At 35.8% G+C, this 20,646-nt stretch overlaps 1 protein-coding gene across 1 annotated transcript in view; it reads left to right on the top strand.

Moving 5' to 3' along the window:
- Positions 1-2,919: 2,919 nt before the first annotated feature.
- Positions 2,920-20,646, top strand: part of TRPA1 (transient receptor potential cation channel subfamily A member 1) — a 77,458-nt gene continuing 59,731 nt past the window's right edge. Inside the window, exons 1-2 of the mRNA XM_082432662.1 lie at positions 2,920-4,616; positions 4,983-19,081. Of these exons, the coding sequence (XP_082288788.1) occupies positions 19,027-19,081 (55 nt within the window). The 5' untranslated portion in view covers positions 2,920-4,616; positions 4,983-19,026. The remainder of the gene's footprint in view (positions 4,617-4,982; positions 19,082-20,646) is intronic.

Below are 20,646 nucleotides of genomic sequence, written 5' to 3'. Positions count from 1 at the left end.
ATGGTGCTAGACTTTTTGAGATATATTAATGTATCAAATCAACACACTGTACACCTTAAACTTACACATTGTTATAAGTCAATTATATTTCACTTGAAAATGTAAAATTAAAAAAAAAAAGGTACTCATAAATTCCAGATCCTGAAAATATATTTTTAACTTCTGCCCCCCCCAAAGAACCTTTTATTCTCATTGCTTTCCAATATAACCTAATTTATGTGACTGAATGTCAAGATGAGGTGACTTTCCAAATAAAATTTGATAGAAATTGTATCTGAGAAAAGCTGAAATTGAGATTTCTGTAAAAAGTTGGACCTGAGATCAAGGCGGACTTAGAGAAAATTTTTTCTAATGGTTTAATTTCAGGAACTCAGCTGAGCTGATTCCCTTGTTACTGGGGCCACTCTCAGAGGAAAAGTGTGCAAATGATCTGAATCCAAGGAAGCAGGGGGATGCTTTTGGAAAGCTAATGGGTTTTAAAAACCTCATCCCCACCAGAACCCTGATGGGCAGCATTAAGCCCTTGGAACGTGAAAAGTGCTGAGAGCACAGTTTTAATATTATTAAGCTTCTCACAGTGAATTGAAGTTTCTTGTTCAGAAAAGTGCTGAAGAAAACCTCAACCCTATTGACATGCTGAAGAGTAATAATGTAGAAACCTGGGGGGATGGGCCGGGGGAACAGCAACAGTAATTGGAAGCTGATGCAGCAGTGAAATATAAAGGGTTTTCCTCACAGAGTTCAACAGCAATGATGAAGGAGGAGAAGAGATTTCCCAAGGTCGGTCGAGATGAGAACAGATCCTCAGAAGTTATTTGATTCAGTTATACATATACACATACCCATTCTTTTTCAGATTATTTTCCCATATAGGTTATTACAGAATATTGAGTAGAGTTCCCTGTGCTGTACAGTAGGTCCTTGTTGATTACCTATTTTACATATAGTAGTGTGTGTATGTTAATCCCAACTTCCTAACTGAATCATTTTGCTGTACACCTGAAACAAACACAACTTTGTAAATCAACTATACTCCAATATAAAATAAAAATTAAATTAAAAAAAGAAGTTATTTGGCAAATCCCAACTAATGGCAGTAATTGTGAGCCACTGTTGGTACATTTTGTCATTTGAGGCAAATCGAGTCTTGTAAGACACTAGAAGCAAAAGTCCCTTCTTGATATATTCAATCCTATTCCAAAGCTTTAGAAGAAAGTATATTTACTTTTATAAAAAGCACTCCCAGTAAGTATTTTTAATGATGTAAGATGAAGACATTCCTTATCCAGATGACCTACAATTACCTTTGTAATCTGAAAATGCTAGAGCACCGGAACGTCTCTGTATGGGATGAGGCGGTCATAGGTACAGACCCCTCCTCCTAATCCCTGCTTTTTAAAACCCATCCCAAGAGAGTATCTCATGACTCCCAGGGTGGCCTGTGCTCTGCACCCTTAGTGATAACTCTCGCGGATGGATGGATCCTTCAATGGTCCTGTGGCCAACCATTCATTAGGAAGATTTCTATTTTCCTAGTGTTGATTGAATCTTGCCTGTGGAATGTTTTCATGTCTGCCTCAAGGATGCTCAGATGGGAATGGTGGACAGAGCTGGGTTTCATAGAGCTTAAAGAATTTGTTATAATGAATGTCTATGGGTAGAATTTGGTCTGAGACTTTCTTGCATTATAAGTTGGTAAGAAGGTAGCGGAGGAGTGTCTACACCTTGGCAGTCTTTGTTATGACTACTGTTATCCACTGAAAAGGACCTAAGAGTCATGCAACACCAAACTAGCTTCAAACTGTCTGTAACATCACCTTGTTCTACCTTTGTATTTGCAATCCGAAGGAAGTTAAATAACTAGTTCAAGTAACTAGAAACCTTCATCTCACCTCTACTGATCTGTCAATCTGTTCCTCCAATCCAGCACTGCCTAATAGAAATATAATGAGAGCCACTGTTTGAAAAGTTAAAAGAAACGGGAAACATTTATTTTATAATTCAATTTTTATTCCAACATATCCACAATATTATTGTCTCAACATATAATCAATGCAGTTAGTAAAAATATATCCTAATTGTTTTTTTTCTAACTGAAAGTGGTTGAAACTTGATATGTTTTTTTACACTTACAGCACATTCAATTCAGATGGACACATTTCCAGTACTCCATAGCCCCATATGGTAATGGTATTGCATGGGCTGGTACAGCTCCAATCTTTCAAGGACAAACTTATTTGAACCCTCTCCGAAGCCTACAGCAATCTCTTCCTCCACCAAATTCCTGTAACAATACTTTAGTACCATTGCCCTGGGTTATTCGTTTCTTTTATTTACAAATCTTATTTCTTCAAATTGACTGTGAAATCCATAAGGTCAGGATTTGTCTTGAATAGTTCCAGGCTTTTCCTCAGTGAGTCTAGCAATGTGTTCTACATGATAAATAATTATGTATTTATTCATTTAACGATTATTTGCTGTTATTTCACTGCAATTATGTAAAAAAATATTGTTTAAGAACAAGCATGGAAAGGTAGGATTAAGGCAAATATATTTTGGATAACTTCATTCAATTCATTCAAACTCATTCATTCAATATTCTGGTGCAATCAATAAAAGTGAAAGAAAAGTTATAATAGTTAACATTTATTGACCATTTATTATTTGAAGTACTAGGTTATCAAAAAGTTAATTTTCATTATAATCCAATGAGATAGGTACTATTATTTTATCCATTTTTTTCAGAAAGAGAACAGAATGATTAAGAAACTTGCCCACGATCCACAGCTAGGAAATGGCAGTTGTGGTTTATATCCAAGTATTTGGGCTTCAGAGACCACACTCATCACCTCTACACAATCTACCTCACTATAATGCTATTCATCATATTATAGCGATGATGAAGATGAACTTAAGAAATTAATGTTCTCAGAAATTGTAAGACCATGGACCAATGTCAAATGATTTCTCTGCCTCCTGTCTCTCTTCCTACTTTTTTTTTAAATGATAAAAATAATCATGGCAGGGGCACTGTCGTAATTGCATACCACTGTATCCCCAGCATCCAGCAAAGGGCCTAGCACAGAACTGACCCAAATGATGTTGGTTAAATGAATGAATGAATGATGATGGTATATTCTTTATACATTCCGTTATCTGTCGCCTTTAATTAAACTGCTCAAAATTTTTCAAGAGTCATAGAGTAACAATTAGGTTGAAACAATTTGCCAAAGACAAGCAGTTGATTCAGCGACCAAGATAATAAAAATGAAATCTGTTCCCATTTTGTAAGATGCAGAAATAACTCAGATCAATAAAGATTCAGATTTTAAAAAAAGCAAACTGATGTTTGTTTTAGGCCACACTTGGATGGGAAGTGAAGCAGGAACTAGAGAGTCAGTGGGATCCTGAGTCTCTTGGGAGATCAGAGACCTTCCTGCAACATCCTGGGCTGACCAGCAAGTTCTTACAGTGTGTCTTGCTTCTCTCTCAGCATCTACTCCATTCTCTAGCACCCTGTGAGCAATGACACATATGATACTTTTCTCTGTATTTTTCTTCTCCACCTCGATGGTATTCAAAGTGTTCTTTGTAATGTCATACGTTTCCCCTGCTGCCCTGCGGGGGCTGCCATAGTGAGTTGGAAGCTGTTTAAAAAGGGTTTGAGGTCCCCTACCCTGGATTCAAGCAGTGTAGTTTTATCTTTCCCCACCGTGCAGACTGGGATTCTGGGCAAACTCTTCTTAGAAAGACGATTGTTGCTGGAAAAAAAAAAAATGTTTGAAAACCTTTGAGCAGCCTCTGCTTATGCATAGTTTCTATTTTCTTATCTCTTTGTTTTTCAGTAGCCTCACTCAGCTAAATAAATCTTTCATCCATTGAGATGACCTCTCAGATTTCACCTCAGGATTTTACAGTAAACATATATTTGATTTCAAAATCCGCTGCTCAAAATCTCATGCTCTTGGTATTAACTCACATTTTGAAAGATGTAATGCGATGGACACAGTCATTTTTCCCCTTTCAACGTATTATTTCATTGCTCTTAAATTTTTTCCTTTAGTCCCATAAGCTGTAATTGCAAAGGATATACACAGGGCAAACCTTGGTTTCCTTTTTTCCTCCCTCCCTCTCTCTCTCCCTTTCTTTTTCCTTTATTTCTTGAAGTATAGTTGATTCACAGTGTCGTGTTAGTTTCAGGTGTACAACAAAGTCATTCACTTATGCATACATATATATCTGAAACCTTGGCTGTCTTGAAAGTGCCCCAGGTGTGGCAGACATCTTGATTTCTGTGTCATGTGTGTACTTTTTAAAGCTAAATCATAACTTTAATATGTGAGCAGTGTATTTGACAACTATTTTCTCCTAATGCAATACATTATATTTGGGGGTAAAAAGCAAAACAATGTGTACCAAAAAGTGTCTAGCACGGTTAAAATAATAATATTACAGAAATGTTGGAAGGGGAGAGATTTTTTCATTCAGAAATCTTACTGATACACTCAAATGAGTGATGGTGCATCTATCAGCTGAGTTTCATTATTTCCTAAGAGTGTTACAAGCTTTCTTATATTTATTTTTCTTGGAAACAATTAATAACTAAATAAAATCAGGCATTTTTTTTAAAAACGTGAATCTATAATACTGTTTATTTATTTATTTATTTATTTATTTTTAAACTTTTGGGTTTATTTATTTATTTATTTATGGCTGTGTTGGGTCTTCGTTTCTGTGCGAGGGCTTTCTCTAGTTGTGGCAAGCGGGGGCTATTCTTCATCGCGGTGCGCGGGCCTCTCACTATCGCGGCCTCTCTTATTGCCGAGCACAGGCTCCAGATGCGCAGGCTCAGTAATTGTGGCTCACGGGCCTAGTTGCTCCGTGGCATGTGGGATCTTCCCAGACCAGGGCTCGAACCCGTGTCTCCTGCATTGGCAGGCAGATTCTCAACCACTGCGCCACCAGGAAAGCCCCAAAATCAGGCATTTTTAATTCTGAAAATTTTAGAATATTACCGCAGCTAGATAGTTTATACACTAATGTGAATGGGATGCATTCCTCCACATAGTAAAAATAGAATTGTTTTTAGAGAAAAAAAGATAATCTGAAGTCCCTAAGAGATAATTTAATACAACACATATTATTCCAGGAATCAAAGATCCTGAATAAATTATTTGTGAAAGATCGTAGTTACCTCATTCCCGTTATTATACAACTTGAAGAGTTATGGCCCCATAGATTCATGGGACGATAGTGGATTTCAGGGAGTCTGGGAACCACCTAAAATGGTATGATTTATTCATGTATTTACATATAATATTTTCCTAGGTAAATAGTGTGTAGTTTTTATCAGAATCTCAAGGGAGTCCATGACAGGTGAAATTCAAAATAACCACTTTAGCAATTGTACAGTTGTTTCTTTGGTATATTTTGAGGTGGACGTTTGTGATTGGCTTTCCCACCATCCACCTTCCCCGAAATTTTTCAGAGAGAGCCACAATTTTCATTTGAGGATTCATTTTCCACTATTCTTGGTCTATGCCTGAAACTGATTTCACTTTGGCTAGAACCAATATACTGCCTTTTTAAGAGAATTGAGGTTGGAGTCTGTAACTTGCAATTAAGACCTTCCAAAGACTTACCATATATTCTTTTCCCTCAATTACTTGGCTTTGCTTTTTGCAGACAAGATCAAAGGTTGGCTGCAGGCAAAACCAAAGCTTGACCAATAGAATTTGCTCTGTCTTTCATTTGCTGGAACAGATTATATATAGGGAAACACCAGCCTTGTGCTAGCATTAAGTCCCCATCAGTCGATTTTATTATTACCAACATTTTGCCTTTTTTTGCTCCCTTTATAATGTTTCCTCAGTGGCTGCAGTTGCTTACTTCCCACTGAGACGTAACGTTACTTCTTCCTGGATAGTGAGAGATCACTTTTTGCCTTCCTTTTCTGGTGCATTCTTCTGGATACCATCAATTTCTTCCCCCTGGTTTCTTGCCCTATGAAGGAAAGATTCTTAAACAAAGATTGTGAAATTCAACTTCTGTTCTACAGACTGATGCTTCATTAATGCTTTTAGGGAGAGACAGAGGTCATTGCCAGTAACCATATGGATGAAGCATTGAATATTACCCCTCAAACACATTATTTATTCCTTCTTGATGAGAACACTTCTATCCTGTAGGACTTAGCCCAACTGTTCTGTAAAGACATTTTTCTTTCTACACTTCATTGTGGGAAATTTTATACATTCTGAAAAGTAGCTGGAATAGGCATATGGTTAGCATGGAGTAACAGCAGACTAACCCTCCTACTGAAACAACTAGAAAAAGTCAGATAAATAATGCAAACCAGATTTTGAAAGGTATCATTGAGCTGTGGAAGTAACAAAGATAAAATCAATTGAAATTATGGAGAGATGAGACCCTTCCAAAGTATGCTGATGAGGGTCAGGTATTTTTCCCTCTGGGAGTATTTAAAAATTCTGAACATGGGCAGAAGGTAGAGGTTAGAATACCCAGAGGAGATTTATAGGAGGAAAGAGAGACCTGCAAAGCTTTTACTGGTTACGTGGGGCTAGAGTAATACATGGGAGATGGAAGGGGTTCTACTGAATGGTAAATTTCCCCATGAGCCATTTTCTGAGTTCTAGGTCTATACAGGAGGCTGAGGAGAAATCCAAAAGCACTTTTAAAAGGCAGAGTGGGATCCTGGGTAGTTTCACTGTCTAAAAACAACAGCCAGTATTCTTCAAGATCCTTGACAAAATGTAAAGCTGTGTGGGGTGAGGATCTAAAAAGATCACCTGAGAACCTCTGAAGGCAGAAATAAATCTCCTACAATGTTTCAAGTCTAAGGAGGCAAGCACCAAAAAAAATCTCAATTAATATCCCAGAAAGGACATGCCTTTAAAATCGATGTGAATAAGAATGAGTCTTATTAAATGCAACCCAGGCCTGACTCAGCAAAATCGTTGACTGAATTGAAATATTCATCTGTTCTCTCTCTTTTCCTGAGAAAGGAAATATGGAAATCTCTTTGATGGGAAAATACTTCAACTACAACCTTTATGGTCTTTTAACATTAGAGCCTATATAGTTCTTTATTGTTCATTTTATCTCACATGTGATCAACAATTACTTGACAGAGAGCTGATCCATGAATGATCCTGATATTGGGGTTAACAGACAAGGATATTAAAATTCCATCAACAGTATTAAGACAAAATATTGTGCAAAAGTATAAGCATGCTGAATGGGAGGACTGAATAGAGAATCCAGAAATAAACCTATAAAAATTTAGGCAGCTGCTTTATGGCAAAGCTGACCTAGCAGTGCACTAGACAAAAACAGCTTTGAAATAACTGTGCTGGGTTCAGTTGTACCATTTTTTTTAGATTCCACATATCTACAAAACAAAAAAAAAAGAGTTACAGATGTAGAAAACAAACTTATGGTTACCAGGAGGTAAGGGGTAGGAGGGATAAATTGGGAGATTGGAATGGACATACACACACTACTACTATATATAAAACAGATAACTAATAAGGACCTACTGTATAGCACAGGAAACTCTAATCAATACTCTCTAATGGCCTATATGGGAAAAGAATTTTAAAAAGAGTGGATATATGTATATGTATAACTGACTCACTTTGCTGTATACCTGAAACTAACACAACATTGGAAATCAACTAGACTCCAATAAAAATGAAAAAAAAAAAAACCCAAAAACTGTGCTGGGTTAATCAGATGTCCGTATGAGGGACCAGTGAACTTTGACTCCCATCTCACACCATATATAAAAATCAAGTTCATATAGATTATTATAGATCTACATGTGACATGGAAAGTGTCAAACCTTTTAGAAAAAAGTCATCTTTGTGACTTGGATTGTTTAAAATAGTACACAGAAAGCATTAAAGATAAAGGAAAAAGTTGATCAAGTGGATTATGTTAAAATTAAGAACTTCTGTGTATCAAAAGACACCTCTAAGAGAGTATAACAACAACCCACACAGTGGAGGACAATACTCTCTTACATGTACCTGAAAAAAGACCTTTATCCACAACATACAAAGAACTCTTACCAATCAATAAGAAAAACATAGACATACCAAAAATATTGATAAAATATTTTAACATATACATCACAAATGAGGATATCCAAAGAGCCAGTAAACCTATAATAAAATGTTCAACTTTACTGTTTTCAAGGAATCGCAAATTCAACCACAATATATCACAATACTCCTGCCAGAAATAAAAAATGAAAAAGATAAAAAATATCAAGTATAGGCAAAGATGTGGATAAACTGGAACACTTAGACAATGCAGGTGTGAATATAAATTGGTATAATCCCTTGGGAAGGTAGTTTAGTGCTATTTGTTATAACTGAACGATACGCACCCTATGACCTAATTATTCTCAACAACAAATATGCTAAACAACAAAAATATGAACATATGTTCATCAGAGGACATGAAATAGAATTATTATAGTGACACTAATTTGTAACAGTAAAAAACCTGAAAATTCCAAATGTCAGTCAATAGTAGAATGGGTCAGTAAATGGTGGTATATTCACACATTGGAATATATGTAGCAATGAGAATGAATGATTTACAACTACCTAAACAATTCCCAAATATCTCATCCTAATATTGAATGAAAAACCAAGGCACACAGGAGTGTTCCATTTACATAAATCACATAAGTTAGCAAAGATATGCTGCAAGAAGCCAGGATAATGATCAGCCTTGGGAAAGTGGTGGTGGGGATTCATGTGGGGTCTTCTGAGGTTCTGGTAATATTGCCTTTCTTCACCTGGATGCCAGTTACTCAGGTGTGTTCACTTCATGGATATTGAGATTTCCCTTACAAATTTTTTAAAAAGTAGGCAAAACAGTAAAATGAGCCATCATGTATCCATGTAATCTTACTCAGCTACAATGATCAGCTTATGACTAATTTTGTTTCAAAGATACTCCCACTTCTCACTTCCCATATTGCTTTGAAGCAAATTCCAGACATTATATCATTCATTTCAGCTGTAAATATTTTAGTTAATATCTCTAGATCATAAGGATTCTTTTAAAAACATAGCTACAGTAACATTATCAGACTAAAAAATAGACAATAATTCCTTGATATTATAAAAAATACATCAGCATTCAAGTTTCCAAACAGAGCATATATACAGTTTTTTTGTTTGTTTTTTTTGTTTGTTTTTAATAGCTAGAGAAGTTCGTTCTACTTGCAATCACTCTTATTGAATGAAGTCCATTCCATGTGGGATCTGATTCCCACATGTTTTCCTGACATTTTTTTCATCTGTTAGTTCAACCGTACCAACATCTATATACATATAAGAAAGTTTAGTTTTTTACTAATGGTTTGTTTAATGAATAAATGACAATGCTTCCTGAATGTTAGATACACACACACACACACACACACACATTCAAACTCTATGTTTAAAATGACCCCCTTTCCTATGGCTCTCTAAGATAATAGTTTTCTAGTTTTGTTAAAAGTCTTTTACAATATTCTATTTTCAGAATGATGTGTGTGAACAAATATATTAGATGAAATTGCTTTTTAAAAATCAATATTTGACTTTACAATTGTAAGAAGGCTCAGAAGACAATAAAGGCACAAAATGGAAATTTTGCTTTCTATAGCAAATTATAGCTTTGTGGATTCAAGTGACATATATAATACACAGGGCATGTTTATTGCTGTGGTTTGGACATTTGTATAAAGGAATTATGGTGCTTCTTGAGCACAGGATGTTTGCACCAATGATACTCTCCTTTGTATTACCATGGCCTATATTTACTCAACATGTCTTGATGTTGGAATCCTTGAGTCATCATTAAGGAAGTTGGCCTAAGCCCTTGAAATACAATGATGTTTTCCTGGATAACTTTTCAATGAATAAACTTTTATGGTGACAAAAGCAGAGGAGTACTTTGGCAAAGTTATCAATTCTGATTCTTCCCTCACTGTAATTGGCCTCTGCAAAAGGTAAGCAGGCCATGGAAGAAACTCCTGCTAGCAGATTTTATTCTTCTTTTGTGTGTGTTTGTTTTTTTCTTTTTTTCAGCTGCGCCACGCGGCATGTAGGACCTTAGTTCCCCGACCAGAGATCAAACCCCCGCCCCCTGCATTGGGAGTGCAGTCTTAACCACTGGACCACCATGGAAGTCCCTAGTTGATTTTATTCTTGATAATATAGGTAATGAGTTCTCCAGCCCCCAATAAAAAGTAAAGCCAAAATTTTGGAGCTAATCTCTTTTTGATTTTAATTGGTTTCCTCTTCCAGCAACCAAGAGACATCTTCCAAATTTGTGCCATTTTTAATAAAGGGGAAAGGGTAATGATAAGGGCTTTTTGATGTTGTTTTGTTTTTAGAATGAGTAGTTTTAGAATGACTCTTCCTGTGTCATTAGTGAGAAATTGTGAGAGGCTATGTATTAGAAGGTGTGATATTGTGATTTATAATAAAAAATATATATATTTGGTCTTTGTCCCCTTTTCTGGAACAGAGCTTCTAAAACCATTGGAATTTCCTAAATGGTGAGCGCTATACAGGTATCTTTTGTACTGTTAATGTGATTTCTGGAAAGCAGGTAGATAAGGATGGGGGTTGGTTGTCAGATCACCACGTGATTAGAGGGTTAAAACTTTCAGTCCCACCCCACTGACCCTCAGGGAGAGGAGAGGAGATTGGGGTCAATTGCCAATGGCCAATGATTTAATCTATCATGTTTATGTAATGGAGCCTCCATTAAAACCCAAAAGGAGAGGGTTTGGGGAGCTTCCAGGTTGGTGAACATGTGGAGATTTGTGGAAAGTCTGAAGAGGGCACAGAAGCTCCACACCCTTTCCCCATAACCTTGGCTTATGCATGTCTTCATCCAGATGTTCCTGAGTTATATCCTTTTATAATAAGTCAGTAATCTAGTAAGTAAAATGTATCTCTGAGTTCTGTGAGCTGCTCTAGCAAATTAATAGAACCCTAGGAGGGGGTAGTAGGAACCTCTGATTGATAGCCAGTTGGAAGTACAGGTAACAACCTGGACTTATGACTGTCATCTGAAGTCCAACAAGGGGGTCATTGGAACCTCCAATCCGTAGCCTGCAGGTCAGAAGCACAAGTGACAACCTGGGCTTGCTACTGGCACCTGAAATGGGGGGGCAGTATTGTGGGATTGAGCCCCTAACCTGTGGAATCTGATGCTATCTCCAGGTAGACAGTGACAGAATTGAGTTGAATTGTAGGACACCCTGGTGGTGTCTGGAGAATTGTTGGTGTGCAGAAACCTCTTCTGCCAAACACTGAAACTGGATCCAAGAATCTAAAGAGAAGTACTGTTGTTAACTTCAAAGAAAAAAAGTCTTTATTGTTATATTAACAAAAAGTACAGAGTAGAGCAATTCCAAGATTGGTTCAGTAGCTCAATGACATTGTCACAGACAGATTCTGTTCATCCTTAAGTACCATTCTTAGCATGCCAGTTTCCATTCTCATGCAGTTTGCCTCATGTCACAAAATAATTGCCACAGCTCCAACATTAAATCCTCATATGACAATGTCCAAAGCTAAAGAAAGGAGGGAGGCAGAAAGAAAAGTGCCTGTCATAGGGTCCTCCCTCTCCTTCAATCAAGGAGTTAAATTATTCTCAGAAGCCCACCACCCTCCCAGCCAACCTTCTCATGTCTCAAGTTCTAGTTGTTCATACCCAAACCAATCACTGGCAAAGTGGAATGGGATTACCACAATTAGTTTAGACATATTATGGTTTAGTCCCTGTGCTTATCAAATAAAACTCAGTATTATCAAAGAAAAAGATGGAATGGAATTCACCTCTCCTGGGTTGCATCGTGGTTGTCTGCCATGCACCATTTTGAACAAAGTCCTCACGTGTGTTTTCCAACCTTGCATTCATCAACGTGTGTTATATGCCAGATGTAAGACAACAGAAATCAACATGGAAAGCAAGAAAAACAAATAAAAACAACTTATTTATTAACACTTTTAGTGCACAGACATAACAATATACTCTATCTATTTTGTGGAAGGCTCATAAGTCATGTCACTTTAGTAAACTTGTTCTAGATAAATGCATTAGTTGAGATAAGGATAACATTTGAGCAGACATTTTCAATCCTACAATACTACAAAGAATGGGTAGAAAGGAGTGTTAACAGTGCAATTTCATCACAACCATAAAAAATAATTAAAATCATATTTACCTCTGATGATATTTCATCTTTATACACCAGATCACCAAGTAATTTTCTGGAAATCTAAATAAAATAACTCTGTAAAAATGTATGAAAGAACTCCAAAAGACAGCACGAAAGTCCACTGAAAGAAGGAAAAATCAACAAATGGAGACTTTATCGTGATGACTATTCTGGAACAAACACATCTGAGTTTATCTTCCCCCCAAATATTTACTTCATTTGCTAAGACAGCTTTCCTGATGTTTTAAACTTTTCATATGACTAGACACCCTTGTGACTAGGCAGCAACACTGTGAAATTGTGATGAGGCAACTTTAAGGATAATCGGGCAACATTTGGTAATATAAACGCCTGCTCTATTAATCCTATTGGAAGATTAACATCTGCACAGAAAGAAAATTAGCAGTTCAAACAGCGTTCACCAAAGTCTGAGGTGTGCAGTGCATCCTTGGTGTCCTTGTACCTGAAGCTGGCCAAATTGGCCAGCATCTTCTGGAAGTGTGGTCTATAAGGGGAGCAGATTTTTACTGTTTGAACAGATGGATGGAATTGGATCAGATTATTCCCATGAATGTGACTGGAATCCTCATTAAAGGATGCTCACCCAAGAGAAAAAACATAAATCTAGAAATGCAGGGTGCAGGAGAAAAAGTGAAAGGAAGATAGTGCTGGGAAGCAATAGGAGGATAAGAAGAGATAAGCAGAGGAGGCCAATGCATTTCTATTGCCCCCAATCATAGTTGTATCATCACCTGCCTGTTAGGACCACCTAACTGGTCCCCCATCTTTAGTTTTTGTGCCATCCAACCCATTCCTCACGTGAGCAGCTTGATTTTTCTAAGAAGCAAATTGGGTTGCTGCACCTTTTTGGTGTCTCACACAATCTACAAGGTGAGAGATAAAGCCCTTGACAATCTCACTGCTACTTACCTATGTAGACACTCACTGCTCAGTTTTATGCTCCAAGATCATTGAAAAACTTATATCTGACTTTCAGGTTCTCAAGCCTTTATCCATACTATTTCTTTGCCCTCAAATGGCTTCTCCACCATCCGTTGACTCCTGTTAACACACCAACTGCTTTTCCCTCTAGGAGAAGGTCTTCAGGCCAGAAACCATGTCTTTCTTTCTTGTGTCTCCAGTATCTAGCCCAGAGGGTCTTTAGCAAATGTTAATTGAATGAATGCATCATTTAAAATGGGAGATTAATGTTTAGCCATATATTCATTCCAATACTTTATTTCAATTAGTACACTGAGATTTATTTTAAATGCTGTTAGATGTACAAGAAAACTGTGATATTTATCTTGGTTTTTCCAATAGTAGTGAAGGGATTTTTTTTTTTTAATTTAAGTGTAGTTGATTTACAGTGTTGTATTAGTTTCTGGTGTACAGCAAAGTGATTCCATTATATATGGGTATTCTTTTCCAGATTCTTTTCCATTATGGGTTATGTTAAGATATTGAATATAGTTCCCTGTGCTATACAGTAGGATCTTGTTGTTTATCTATGAAGTGATGTTTAAGGAAAGAGGGTAATGATGTTCAGCTTGACTCTCAATTTGGCCTTTATTAGAGATTAACTGGCTATCTCCCTTGGATCTCTGCTTGGAATCTCCCAACGAGGGTGAGACACAATTTGTCCAATATTAACCCTAATTTGGATTGATTCTGTGCCTTCCTGAGCAAGAACGTAATTTTACTTTGTTTCTTTTTCTGAAACCACAACACAGGAAATTTATATCTGGAAGGGTTTGCTCTTGGGCAGGCAATTTGTCTGGAAGTATTTATTGAGCACAGTCAGGATGAATGAGACTACGGAGTCTCAGCGTTTACAGATGAAAATAACAATTACATGAGTAGAGAGATGGAGGGAGTAGGTGAGGCAACTTGTTGATGTGTGGAGATTATTAAATGTTAGAGTTGGCAGCCAAAGATGTTAGGGAATCTTTATCCCTAACAGTCCTTAAAAGTCACATATGTTGACTTTGGGAAAGTCAGTCTACCACGCTATGCCTAAGCTTCCTCATTTGTAAAAAGGGGAAAATCAAGGACCTACTTTCATAAACTGTCATGAGAATTCAATGAGATAATAAACCTAAAGCACTGAAATGAGATAATAAGTATGAAACTCTACTTCCACTCATCTCACCCTCAAATTGTCCTCCAGCTTCCATAGTGTCTATGTCCCAGAGGTCTAATAAATCCTAACCCCCTCTTTATTTCTACGGCCATGGTTCAGGGTTTCTTCCTCTCTGACTTTCTGACCACCACGCCATCCATATCGATTTTATTGACCCCACTCTGGCTTGCTTGCTTCATCCCCTACAGTATTGTTAGAGATATCTCCCCAAACACCTGGAGTTTAAAGCCCTACAATATGGACAACCCTATTACCAAAGCATCCATGGTCCTTCACGCTCTCCTTTCCTTCTACGCCCTCATGAGAACCCATGTGCTTGCAATGCCTTCATTTCACCATCCTTTCTCACTTTCGTGATTTGCACCTGCTCCTCCTTCTGTCCGCACTGATCTTGCTCCCATGCATCTTCCTTCCTCACCCCAATTTTCTCCTCGTTAGCCGCTACTCATCAAATAAGAAGGGCTTTGCTTCCTTCAGAGAGCCTTCCCTGAGCAACCTCCCACCCATAGCTGTGGTCCCACAGCACGTGCGGAAGGACTAACAGCAAGCACATTTCTTTCTCCTCTTAGGAACTACATCTCCCAGACTCCCTTGCAGTTATTATGGTCATGTGGCCACAATGGGCCTGGCCCAAAGCAGTGCCCTAGAGTTGGACCATGCTTTCTCCCATGGCTTCATACAAATAAACAAGGCAACAAGGGAAGCCACTAGATGATTATAGCAGGATCCCTGGTCTGTGAACCACGACTTGAAGAGAAGTTTCTGGCTGATTGGGAATACCTGTTTTGGACTTTGCGTGATTGAGGTACCAACTCTGATTCCCGCAGTTAGCCTATGCTAACACTGTACACTCTGGTGCAAATATCTACTTCTCTTTCTTTCACATTAAATTCGCAGCTCCTTAGGACATCCTAATATACTACCTAGCATACAATTACTGCTCAATAAATGTTTCTGAATTAATAATTGAATGAGTGAATAAAAATGAATTAGGGACAGAAAACAGAACACATCAAATGGAGCATCTCCAATCAAGTTGTCATGTTTGATGTCTGCAGCTAGCTTAACTTAAGACATTACAGCTCTCACAATTATCTTGTTAATTACTCTCTTTAGAAGTTTATTTTTTTTCAAATCATATCTATGGTAGACCCAGATATATGCTTATGGTTTGAGGCTTTTGTCATTTTATTTTGGATAGTTTTCTCCTGGATAATTCAGTTTTGTCCCCAATTTACTGGTATATTACACATTTTAATAGGTAAATGACAATGTTGCAATCCTTTATATACTTTTCTTGGTCTTCTGTCTTTTATTCAGTAGAAGGATGGTAATTAGTTTCCCGCAGAAGCTAGATAATTCTCTTAAGGCTACCACTTTTAACTAATTTGATTTGTGATATTATAAGAGGCCGTGGTAGGTGAGATAAACTTACAAGCAATAATTAAATTAGGTGACTCCTTTTCAGTGGGCAGAAATCAAATTTCAAAACTCAAATTATGAAAACTTAGTGTTCAGTCATCATTTATATAAGGTAATCTAATAAAAAGGCATAATATTGACTCTTAGAATGAACCACCCCTTGTATAATTATATGGGACTATAAAAGTGGGTGTAACCTATTGACTGTGTGGGAAAAGGAACAGCTCTCTACTTGGATGTCTAAGCCTGGGTAACATTAGAAACAGTATGTCAATTTCCATGAATAAAGGTAAGCATAATTTTTATTCAATATCTTGTAACTTTCATATTTTTAAAGGATAATGCATGTATTTCAGCTCTTAGGTGAGTCAAGGTTTCTGACATAAGAAATTAATATAATAATAATACTAATTATGTATCTGAAAGGCTAGTTTGTGTTTCAACTGTAAGGAATATAAGTTCTCATTTTATATTTGATGTTACTTAGTTCCAATTTGGCCTAGTTCCCATCATGAATTGGATGAAATTAAAACTTTATTTTTACATATAATTTTATTTGAATTGTTTGAGCTATGGTTGTCCAGAATTCACTGAGAGGTTTAATTAAGACCTGGAAACCTAAAAAGTTTTTCTCTTCACAGACTGGGATAAGTTAATACATCCTTGAAACAATAAAACAAGAATAACTCTATATACTGAAGACAGACTTGGAACTACAGATATTATTTGTGTTAACTACTTAAGATAAATTCAATAAAACATTTTCATATATTAATTTAAAATATCCTTGTGTTCAAAAGGTTCCATATATAATAAAGTTATTAAGGTAAATAGTAGAGGTGCTTTCTTTTGTACTTTTACTGCCCCAGTCAACAATGATCTTGGTATAAATTAATTAGTGGATAGCAGGTAAAGTTGCACCATAGAGGCTTTTAATAATCAGCAGGGAGCTTCACTGTACTTTCAAATCCTATAAAGTATAATACTGCTACTACGAGAAATCCACCATTATCTCATTCTTTGGCAGATATCATGGAAATGTATTTTAAATTTTGACTGTTGCTTCAGGTTAAATAGTTAGAAATAAAAACTCACAACATAAAGATTAATTCCACCATCTGATTAAGTTATGGAATACAATTTATAGGAAGAGAATACAAGTAAAATAAATTTATATATCTTGCTTTATTCTAAAATTTGAAATACTATTTGCCATGACACAAGGGACTCTTAGCAAGGTTTTCTTTGTTTAGGGAGCCAACTTAATTAGCTTTTTTTAATATCTCACATTTGAAATAATCTTATCGGATTCACATTTTTATTAATTGCTCCAATAATCTCTCTAGTCCACAGTTGCCAAGGGCCCTGGAATGGTGCTGGTTTGGGTAATCTGTGTCTATCAGTTGGTCTTCCGGGAGGTATAGACAGAGCAGAATCTGCTTGGGTTTCTCTGTATCAAAGTACACTGAATTTCTCTGATTCCTGGTAGAAAAGAGCATTTCATAGGTGTCCACAGTAATATGCGTATGTGTGTGTGTGTCTTTGTGCATGCATGCATGTATGTGTATAACTTATCTATTTATCTGTATTAAGCAGAATTTTCCATCTGGGACTCCACTGTCACCAAACTAACAACATGGCCTAGGGAGTAGTAGAATCTCATGAACATTCATTTCTTCCCTTCCTCCCAGACCCAATTCCTTCTAATGTAACTTAATTATTTCAAGATGTGCTATACAAAAAAATTTCTCTTTTCCACACAAGTTGGCGTAAACAGGATAGAATTTTTTAAAATTACAGAGAAAATAAGAGAAAGCGATGGATTCAGATAGTTGTCTAAGCACACGTCTACCTTCTTTCCCAACTGAAAACCTATGAAATAACAACAATGTGTTTTTAATAAAGAGTAAATCCAAACCAAGGTAGGAAAACAAAAAAAAACAATGCATCCAACAATTTAGACATCTTAAAGAATTCTGGAAAGATGGGAGGGCAAAGGTATGTCATGAAATTTTGTAGAGCTGGTATAAAATTCAGTGATTGTACCAATGGTCATGAACTTGGAAGAGTGAAAGTCTTCAAATAATTAGAGAAATTTCTCTTTCTTGATGAGAAAAGAGATAGAAGGAAAGAGAGAAATACCTTTCATAACATTGATTCCCAGATCAATCTGTGTCTTACACTAGTACTACATTATCACAGGTCTTTTTAGTTCTATGAGCCAGTCAATTCCACTGTTGGTTCCAGTTTTGGTTGTGTCATTCTGCTTTCTGCCATGAAAAGATACCTAACCTTGTGGATATAAATGATGATATTGAATAAAATGGAAGACAATTTCCCAGAGCCAAAGAAAATCATTAGATTAGAAGTAACCACAGAGTTCAGAACAAGGCAAACAACAGAAATCCTTCACTGAGTTGCATATTGGTGAAATTTTCATAACACCTAGAATAAGATAAAAATCCTAAAAGGTTTTGGAGAGAAAATAAAATAAATTACCAAGAAATGAATGAGAAACAGATTGATATAATTTATCTGTAAAAATGGATGGTGAAAGGGAAAAATAAAGTCTTCAAATTTCAGAGGGAAAATGACTTTGAAAGAGTTTTATATCTATTTAAACTATCACCCAATAGGAAGCCAAAATAAGGACAGTTTTGGACACTCAACAGCCTAGAACTTTTTACCACCAACTTCTCTTCAACAAATTCTTCTTCTCTAGAAGAATTACTTATATATGGAATCCAGAAAATTCATATGACTCTAAGAAAAAGAATGATAAAGATTGTGAGAAACAGTAATATAAAATATAATAATACAATTCACAATTGTCTAAATATTTTTATAAATAATTTTTAAAAATCTGAAACTAAACACTGGATATATTAATATGGATGACAGGGACAATCAGGAAGAAATAAATGTAAGCATGCTAAGCTTATTATATTATAAATGGGAAGATATAGACAATCATTAACTTTTGAGATTGACAAAAATCTCAAGTGAGGAACAACAATAAGATATTTTGATGATTTCCCATCAGAAACAATGGAGGTCAGAAGGCAGTGTAATAAAATTCAAAGTGCTTTAAAAACCTGTTGAATTAAAGTTCTACATCCAGCGAAAGCATCCCTTAATAATTTTTTTCAAGCAGAATTGCCTTACAAGAAATTCTAAAGGAAGTTCTTCAGATTGAAAGGAAATGATACCAGACAATAACTCAAATCTACAGGAAGAAATGAAGAGCACTGAATATGGTAAATATTATAACACTTTATTTTGAAGTGTATAACATACATAGATATAGTATACATCTATAAATGTATTACATATGACAGTGATAGTATGAAGGTGGGAGAGAAAATGGAGGTGTATTGGAGCAAAGTTGTTATAGTTTACTGGAATTAAATAAGTATTAACCTCAAGTAGATTGTGATAAGTTGAAGATGAACACTGTAATCACTACACAAAGAAAATAACTTATTAAAACAATCTACCAATGAATTAAAATGGTCTGCTAAAAGAATTGTTGAACACAAAATAAGTCAGTAATGGAGGAATAAAATGGGAGAAAAATATATGAGACATAGAAAACAAATATCAAAATGGCAGTACTATAGCAAAAATTACATTAAATGTCAATGATTAAACATTGCAATTAAAAGGTAGAGACTGTGGAGTTGAATAAAAGAGCAAGATCTAACTCTATGCTATGTATAAGAAATACTTTAAAGATACACATAGGTTAGAAGTAAAAGGATGGAAAAAGAGCTACCATGTAAACAATAAACATAGGTGATCTGGAGTAGCTATCTCAGACAAAATAGACTTTAACACAAGAAATATTACTGAAGACAAAGAAAGAAATTTCATAATAATAAAAGGGAAAATATAACAGAATAGCAATAATTACAAATATGCATACATTTAAGAACACACAGCTACCCAAAATGAAGTAAATCCTGAACAAAACTGAGAGAATAAATCAACAATTTAACAGTTATAATTGGAGATTTTAATACTCTTCTCTTAGCAACTGATAGAAGAATAGAAAGGAAATCACCAAGAATATAGAAAACTTGAACAACACTATTAACTAAATGGACTTTAAAACATTCAGAAACTTTACCAAATGACAGTGGAATACATATTCTTTTGAAGTGTACATGAAATAATTTCCAGGAGCAACCACATGCCATCCCTAAAACAAGACTCAGTAAGTCTACATTTGAATTTAGATGCATTGAAATCATACAAAGTATATTCTCTGACCACAAACAGATTGTCAAAAACAACAAAAAGAAATTTGGGGAAACCCCAAATACTTGGAAATTAAACACACACTTCCAAAAAAGAACTTGTAAATTAAAGAAGAAACCACAAATATAAACACAACAAAGCAAAGTTTATGGGATGCAGCTAACACAGTGCTTAGATTAGCTTTAAATAATCTTTAAATGCTTATATTAGAAAGACCTGAAATCAAAAACCTCAAGGTTACATATCAAGGAAGTAACAAATCAAATCCAAAGTGATTAGAAAGAAAGATAAATCAAAAGAAAAAATATTGAGAACAGTGAAGCCAAAAGTAGTAAAACAATAGAGAAAAGTCAATAGAATCAAAAGTTGGTTTTTTGAAAAGATCAAGAAAATTGATAAACTATTTGCTAGACAAGACAGATGACACAAATTACCAAAATCAGGAAGGAAAGAGGGGATGTTATTACAGACCCTGAAAAAATTAAAAGGACTGTAAGAGAATTTTATGAACAACTTTATGGCAAGAAATAGGCAACTTAGATGGACAAATTTCTCTAAAGAC

Source organism: Balaenoptera physalus (assembly GCF_965194825.1).
Source record: "Balaenoptera physalus genome assembly, chromosome: 17".
Classification (NCBI taxonomy): domain Eukaryota; kingdom Metazoa; phylum Chordata; class Mammalia; order Artiodactyla; family Balaenopteridae; genus Balaenoptera; species Balaenoptera physalus.
The sequence above is the reverse complement of the archived record's forward strand: the minus strand, read 5'-3'. Positions and strand labels throughout refer to the sequence as shown.